The sequence below is a fragment of the Phaseolus vulgaris genome, chromosome 11, assembly GCF_000499845.2.
Source record: "Phaseolus vulgaris cultivar G19833 chromosome 11, P. vulgaris v2.0, whole genome shotgun sequence".
NCBI lineage: Eukaryota > Viridiplantae > Streptophyta > Magnoliopsida > Fabales > Fabaceae > Phaseolus > Phaseolus vulgaris.
The window spans coordinates 48,806,517-48,815,320 of NC_023749.2; the positions used below are offsets into that span (position 1 = coordinate 48,806,517).

The 8,804-nt window shown below is 33.1% G+C and overlaps 2 protein-coding genes across 2 annotated transcripts; one reads left to right on the plus strand and one right to left on the minus strand.

Annotated features, from left to right (window-relative positions):
- Positions 1-1,416, plus strand: LOC137829836 (glucan endo-1,3-beta-glucosidase-like). Its single transcript, XM_068636798.1, has 2 exons — positions 1-172; positions 263-1,416. Exons 1-2 carry the CDS (start codon positions 97-99, stop codon positions 1,198-1,200), a joined length of 1,014 nt encoding a protein of 337 aa, XP_068492899.1. The 5' UTR covers positions 1-96; the 3' UTR covers positions 1,201-1,416.
- Positions 1,417-7,173: 5,757 nt separating this feature from the next.
- LOC137831016 (glucan endo-1,3-beta-glucosidase-like) lies at positions 7,174-8,576 on the minus strand. Its single transcript, XM_068638502.1, has 2 exons — positions 8,419-8,576; positions 7,174-8,328 (listed from the first exon to the last, which is right to left on the minus strand). Exons 1-2 carry the CDS (start codon positions 8,492-8,494, stop codon positions 7,391-7,393), a joined length of 1,014 nt encoding a protein of 337 aa, XP_068494603.1. The 5' UTR covers positions 8,495-8,576; the 3' UTR covers positions 7,174-7,390.
- Between the last annotated feature and the right edge of the window lie 228 nt (positions 8,577-8,804).

The following is an 8,804-nucleotide window of genomic DNA, read 5'->3' on the forward strand; positions in this document are numbered from 1 at the left end:
GGGTTTCTGTGTGCATATAAATAGAGGTTATGGAAGAGTATAATATACAAAACTTGTGTTAAGATACTTACTTGTATAATACACTCATATTCATATATGTTTCTTGAAAACACCACACAAATGTCTTCCATTTTGGTGCTTCTTCTTCTTGGATTATTATCTTCCATTGCAGGTATATATACTCTCCTCCTTCATCTATGAATATAAAACCATGTCTTTATCTTCTCCAAATGATTTAACTCCTTGGTTAAATATTTTGCAGCTGCAGAATCCATAGGGGTTTGCTATGGAGTAATCGCTAATAATCTACCATCAAAGAAAGAAGTTGTTGATTTATACAAAAGCAATGGCATAGGTAAAATGCGTATATATTTTCCAGAAGCAGAAAAACTTGATGCTCTTAGAGGTTCAGGAATAGAGTTGATCATGGACGTGGCTAGGGAATCTCTTCAAGCTATGACAGACCAAAATGCTGCAACAGATTGGGTGAGAAGAAACGTGATACCTTATGCACAAGACGTGAATTTCAAGTACATTGCTGTAGGAAATGAAGTTCGTCCAAATCACAAGGAGGCTCCGTACATTTTGTCTGCAATGAGAAACATTCAGAATGCAATTTCATCAGCAAATCTGCAGGGTCGAATCAAGGTGTCTACAGCAATAGACTCCACTCTTATTTCTAACCCTTACCCACCCAATGATGGAGTTTTCAATTCAGAGTCATATGTGAGACCCATTATCGAGTTTCTGAAGAGCAATGGATCCCCACTTCTTGCCAATGTGTATCCCTACTTTGCTCATATTTATGATAAACAACACATTCCTCTTGAATATGCTCTTTTCACCCAACAAGGGAAGAACAGTGTTGGGTACCAGAACCTGTTTGATGCAATGCTGGATTCGAAATATGCTGCTCTTGAGAAAATGGGGGCACCTGATGTGAAGATAGTTGTGTCTGAGAGTGGGTGGCCATCTGAAGGTGGTGATGCAGCTTCAACTCAGAATGCAGCCACTTACTATGCCAATTTGATTAGTCATGCAAAGGGTGGAAGTGGAACTCCCAAGAGGCCTGGTGGGTCTATAGAGACTTACTTATTTGCAATGTTTGATGAAAACAATAAGACTGGTGACAAATCTGAAAAATATTTTGGTCTCTTCACTCCTGATAAATCACCCAAATACCAACTTAGTTTCAACTAATACAAATTGATATGCAAATTCTGGTTTATGCATATTCTTCTTGTTTAGTTTGAATAAGTGTGTTGGGGTGTCCCCATCTTTTAAAAGATGTTTGTACCCCTAGATTACCAATGTGAGGGATCATACTTTTGTTTACTTTGTTTGAATAAATACAAACCAAAGTTATGTTGGTTTACTGTTCCAATGAAAAATATGCTACAAGATTTTATGATGTCATTTGTACACTCTTCTTTATATATATTTATATATATATATATATAATATAATGTAAATATATTGTCAGTAATGAGTATTCTTTATTAACCTTTATTTGATGATTATTATTGAGATGATAGTGGTAAGATATTAGTTATGATTTTCTTGCTGATAAAAAAAAAGAGAAGATACTAGTTATGAAGATGATAATATTATGATTCTATGAATAAAGTGTGGGTAACGGGTTATGAAGTTGTTAATGAAATGAGATATCCAAACTGTGTTAATGACTTGAATCATTTACATGAAGATATCTAAATGAAAAGAGGATAGGAGTTACTGCATGCAATTTTGTGGAATAAATGTTTCAGAAACAACCCAAATTTAATATATATATATATATATATATATATATATATATATTGCGAATTTGATACTCTATAGAGTTAGATGTTAGTCTCACTTAGAAGAACTTAATATCATCTTTCAAAAGAAGTTTTGGATGATTTTCTTTAGTGCCTTTGGTGAACTAAAAGGTAAATTTGTGGTGTCAAGGGAAAAAATGATTATATGTACACTTCTAAATTTCTTTTTGAGGTATGTACAATTTTTTTAAGTCTTTTATGCTTTGAAAATTATTAAAGTATAGATTGAGGCAGTGCTCAAACTTTTAAAAAGGCTTAACATATTGTTAGCTAGCAAACATATTATTTGTAAAGAAAAAAATTGTTAACTCTAAACATAGAAGGGTTGAATGGAGTTTAAATTTGTGTTTAGAAAACTTTTTGCAATTATGTTTGTTATATGTGACAAGAGATTGTCTAATGGTTTTACAAAGAAATTCTCAAACACTTTGAAAGCATTTCACGATCATAAAAAATGATAGAGAACTTGTAATAGAAAAAGCAGTGATTACTTTGTTTCTATATTGATTCATCTCAACCTCGACTACATCTTATTCTTCAATGTTCGACTACATCTTATTCTTCAATGTTAGTGCAAAAGGTTTTACTATCCAAAAATTAATTATAAGTATTTTTAGTGTTACTTTTGACTTACTACAAATACAAAAAGTCCCTCTTTACTATCTACCAAACTCTCCATGAGATTAAAAAGTACATAAGATCTCGAAGAAAAGTACACAAAATCTCTTTAGACTATATAAGAATAAGGTTGTTTTTATATAAGATACCCTTGTGAGTGCTTCTATCTTCATCAAGTAAAGTGGATTTTGTGTCTTCCTTGAGTTAAAAGGCAAAGGGATTAATCTCAACATATGTATGGTACTTGGTGTGATCTCTAAAAGTTTGAGAGGGTAGTACAACAATGAGCACACCAACACTCAGCCAGAGAATTCGGTTTGTACGTACATAGCAGGCGAATTTGGAGTTTTTTGTGAAGGTGATTTTGGAGTTGTGCGCAACGGCTTTGCAGTTGCAGATGGCAGATACTTCATTCTTTTTTACTAACTTTCCTCATGAGTGGAGAGTATTTTAGCATTGGGGAAGAGTTTTAGATGTTTTCATATCTAGAAAATTAAATGCCAGAAAATAATGTTTCGGGTTCGTCTGATTTCATGGAGTGAGGGATGTGATTGCTTTGGGAAGACAACTTGATTCAATTTGGATTGGTACATGGAAGATACAGGCAAACAAACCCAAATATAGAAGGCAAGAGAAACCAAAGCACACCTTGAAGAGTCAGGTGCATACTCGGAAAGTTTGAAGTCAGAAGGCTCAATAGTGCTCTTACGCTCAAGTTGTCAAGGGTCGAAACGCGAGCAATGATCTGAAGGGAGAAAAAGACATTTTGGCACATTTTAAGGTTAATGTAGAGACTTCCTTTTGGCTGGAGAGATGCTTCGTCGGGAAGTTGTTGCAGGCAGGGGATGTGTAAGCCGTCAAGCAGATTTTTATTTTGGGAGGGTAACATATCTAGGGGATATGTATATGTTTTTGTATTATGAAGAAGAGAGCTTAATTGAGAGGATAATCATAAAAAACAAAGAATGACTCAAAGGTATTTTTGTATCTATCGTCTCTTGGAATGACTCCTTTGTGGTATCCGATAAGATTGCATGATTCCATTGTAGAGATATTTCGCTGGATCTCTGGAGCAATCACTGTTTTGAACGTATTGGGGCTTTTATAGGTACACTTGTAGAAGTTGATAAGGGAACTGTTTCAAAAGAGGTGTTAAAGTACACAAGGTTGTGTATTAGAATCCCTTTGGGAGAGGAGGCAAGGTTAGTGAAATCAATGAAAATAAATGATAGGTATTGTCAGGTGTCCTTTGAGGAAGAGGTTCCTTCCGCTTCTACGTTTGGGTCTCCTTTTCACAAGTGGGAAGTGGCTTCGGAGGAAGAATCTGAGGCCCATCTCGACATTAGTGTTTGCGAAGATTTTTCCGAATCTGAGTGTTCTGAACTCGACGACAAGAACGGAGAGAGGAGAGGTGAGGATAAGATTTTCAGTTTCCGATGGAAGGGGAAGAGTATCCAAAAGGTGGCGCATGCCTTAGTGGAGGAATTAATTTTGTTGGGAAGAGTCAGAATGATGCTTTGGAATTGAGGAAAAAAGGGATTATTTTATTGGAAAACATGGTGGGGAGTAAGTCTAAAAGTTCCTTGGCGGTAATTAATTGCGAAATGGCTTATGTTGGGGCATGGTTAGATGACCTAATATGTAGTGGGCTGGTTCAGGCCCAATTGAGTGCAGAAAGTTGGATGAGGGAAACCCTAGGGTTTGACCCACACTACAAGAAATTTGCTATTTACATACATATTTTTACATACAAATCTAAAGTGAGCATTACATAAGGAATTTTACATACGAATTTAGATTTGTATGTAAAGTGAGCGTTACATACGGATTTAACATACAGATCTAGATTCGTATGTAAAGTAAGCATTACATATGGATTTTTACATACGGATCCAGATCCGTATGTAAAGTGAGCATTACATTAGGTCATATGTGTTACAGCCCATTGAAAAACTAAAAACAAAATTAGGTGTTGCATGAAGCGTATGAAGCGGAAATAATCCGTATTCATATATAAAGTATTACATATAGAATATTTTTAATAATAATAATAATAATATTGATATTAATGATAATATTGACATTAATATTTTTATTAATATTAATAAAACTTAATAATATTAACAATATTTAATAATACTATTAATATTAATAATATTAATAATGTTTATAATATTAATAATGTTTATAATATTAATAATATTATTAATTTTTATAATATTAATAATATTTATAGTATTTAATAATATTAATAATAGTTTATATTATAATAATATTAATAATATAATAATATTAATAATATTAATAATTTTAATAACTTTAATAATATTAATAATATAAATGATATTAATAATATTAATAATATTAATAGTACTAATAATAGTAATAATACTAATAATATTACAAATATTACAAATATTTTATAATAAAATAATATAATAATATTAATGATATTAATAATTTTAATAATAATAATAATAATAAGTATAATAAAAACCATAATATGACAAAAAAACTTGTCTGGTGTAGTGGTTAAAACTTATTTGTTTCTAACATTAATAATAATTATGATAACATATATAATAATTGTAATTAATAATAATAAAAATAAGCATAAATAATAATTGGAGATAATAATCAGAAATAATAAAAAAAGATAAAAAATAATAATTAATGGAGAAGAAAGGAAGGTAGTAGTTGGGCTTGGAAGGTAGGAGTTGGGATACAAATTACGGTAGCGAATGTGTATAGTTTTGGCTCATTGAAAGAAAGGAATGAGGTATGGGATGAGATTCGTGAACTCAGGAAGAGTTCATAGAACAGTTGTTCTCAGCAAATCGGTCTTTGATCATTGTGTTGTAGGCAGAGCTATGAGGTGTTTGGTGGAGGGATGTTTGTATTAAAAGAAAAAATGAAAAAGTTAAAATCATATTTGAAGAGGTGGAATGGAGAGGTTTTCGGGAACGTTAATCCAGTAAGGGAACTATTACAAAAGAAAATTCAAGAGCTGGACACAAGAGATGATGAAGGCGATTTAGATGAGTTTGGGCGAGAGGAGAGGAGACTTCTGCTAGCTAAACAAAGTCATAATTTCTTCAAACAAGAAGCGGTCTTACATAAAAAAAAAAAAAAAACAAAGCTAAAGTGGTTGAAACAAGGCGATTTAAATACAAAAAAATTTCATTCATCCGTGAAGTGGAGGAGAATGAGAAACGGGATCAACGGGGTAGTAGTAAACTGGCAGTGATGTAATGATAAGGAGGTGGTTAAGGCTAAGGTCAGAGAGTTCTTCGAAGCCAAATTTGATGGGAAGTCTGAGCCCCATGTTAGGTTGGACAATGTTCGATTCAACTCTAGTTGTGCCTCAAACCTCCTATTTAACCTAATTAGCTTGTGCTAAGTGACTTCTCGCTTGGGCGTTATAGGGCTCGCTTGGGCGAGAAGCACGAAAAAAGGCCTAACATTACTGGAACAATCTCACTTGGGCGAGAAGCACGAAAAAAGGCCTAACATTACTAGAACAATCTCACTTGGGCGAGATTGAGCTCGCTTGAGCGAGATTATCTGGTGGTGTCTGACTTAGGCGAGTTTGGGCGAGCCTTGGTGAGTGTTTGTGCGTTCTAGCTTTCCCTTTTTAGCTTTGTATATTCTCCTTTTGCCCAATCATCTTCATTCTTCCATGGAATCCTGAAATTAACTCAAATTTGGGAATAAATTGTTCCAGCTTTCCCCTTTTAGCTTTGTATATTCTCATTTTGCCCAATCATCTTCATTCTTCCATGGAATCCTGAAATTAACACAAATTTGGGAATAAATTGTTTTTATTTAAATTAAAATCACAAAATATGTAAAAATGTATAAATTCATAAATTGTAGGTTATTTTATGTATATTTTATCAATTAATACCTATAAGTGCATATATTTTAATATAAAATATTACTGAACTCTGTCTCTTATAAGTTAGAAACTGTTATCTTTTTTTACTTGTAAAAGTGGCTTCTCCAAGTGGCTTCTCCATTGTTGTATTTTCTATAAGTATGAAGAGCTTAAACAGGTGTATGAGTGAAATAAAAACTTCAATACGTATCAACTTTAAGAGGGCCATCTAAACTACAGCTTTATATACATGACAAATTAAAATAAAAATTCTAAAAATATCTTTCATTTATTCATAGTTTTATAGGATCTTGTAAGTGTAACATTATTTGATCACGGTCCACATTCGATTATTACTATTACAAAACAAAACATAAGAAACAAGTTAAACTAGTATAATTGTTAAATCTATTTATTATAAAATTATAGGAAATATAGAAGTACATATAATCAATTTTTTCCTCAACGCCACAAATTTACCTTTTACTTCATCATAGACACTAATGACTTTTGAAAGATGACATTAAGTTCTTTTAAGTGAGACTAACACCTAACTTATGATGTTTTAAATTAGCAATTTTGATCCCAATTCACAATTCATATATTTTTGGGTTGTTTCTTACACATTCATTCCACAAAATTGCATCCAATAACTCCTACCATCTTTTCATTTCCTTGATATCTTCAAGTACATCATTTAAGTCATCCACAAATAACCAAATACCCACATTCTATTCATAAAATCATATTCTTATTACATTTCTAACTAATATCTTACCACCATCATCTCAAAAATCATCATCAATTAAGGTTAATAAAGAATACCCAATATTTGTAATATATATAGAAGAGTGTAAGTCACATCATAAAATCTTGTAGCATATTTTCATTGGAATAGTAAACCAACATAACTTTGGTTTGTATTTATTCAAACAAAGTAAACAAAAGTATATGATCCCTCACATTGGTAATCTAGGGTTACAAACATCTTTTAAAAGATGGGGACACCCCCACACACTTATTCAAACTAAACAAGAAGAATATGCATAAACCAGAATTTGCATATGGATTTGAACTAATTGAAACTAAGTTGGTATTTGGGTGATTTATCAGGAGTGAAGAGACCAAAATGACGTTCAGATTCCTCACCATTCTTATTGTTTTCATCAAACATTGCAAATAAGTAAGTCTCTATAGATCCACCTGGTCTCTTTGGAGTTCCATTTCCACCCTTTGCATGACTAATCAAATTGGCATAGTAAGTGGCTGCATTCTGAGTTGAAGCTGCATCACCACCTGCAGATGGCCACCCACTCTCAGAAACAACTATCTTCACATCAGATGCCCCCATTTTCTCAAGAGCAGCATATGTTGAATCCAACATTGCATCAAACAGGTTCTGGTACCCAACACTGTTCTGCCCTTGTTGGGTGAAAAGAGCATAGTCAAGAGGAATGTTTTGTTTATCATAAATATAAGCAAAGTAGGGATACACATTGGCAAGAAGTGGGGATCCATTGCTCTTCAGAAACTCGATAATGGGTCTCACATATGACTCTGAATTGAAAACTCCATCATTAGGTGGGTAAGAGTTAGAAATAAGAGTGGAGTCTATTGCTGTAGACACCTTGATTTGACCCTGCAGATTTGCTGATGAAATTGCATTCTGAATGTTTCTCATTGCAGACAAAATGTACTGAGCCTCATTCTGATTTGGACGAACTTCATTTCCTACAGAAATGTACTTGAAATTCACGTCTTGTGCATAGGGTACCACGTTTGTTCTCACCCAATCTGTGGCAGCATTTTGGTCTGTCATAGCTTGAAGAGATTCCCTAGCCACGTCCATGATCAACTCTATTCCTGAACCTCTGAGAGCATCAAGTGTTTCTGCTTCTGGAAAATATATACGCATTTTACCTATGCCATTGCTTTTGTATAAATCAACAACTTCTTGCTTTGATGGTAGATTATTACCGAGTACTCCATAGCAAACCCCTATGGCTTCTGCACCTGCAAAATATTTAACCAAGGAGTTGAATCATTTGGAGAAGATAAAGACATGGTTTTATATTGATACATGAAGGAGGAGAGTATATATACCTGCAATGGAAGATAATAATCCAAGAAGAAGAAGCACCAAAATGGAAGACATTTGTGTGGTGCTTTCAAGAAACATATGAATATGAGTGTATTATACCAAGTAAGTATCTTAACACAAGTTTTGTATATTATACTCTTCCATAACCTCTATTTATATGCACACAGAAACCCTTATTCTGCATGGCACCATAGTGCTTATTACCAAACAAACAGTAGATTTGACTTTACCCGTCAATCACTTCTCTATAGTCTTCAATTTCTCACCACTAATTTCGGTCATGGTTCCTACCATATTCATTCATGTTCTTACACAACAATTACATTAACTGTTCTTACACAACAATTACATTAACTGCAAGATATGTGAAAACTTTTGGAGTATTTTT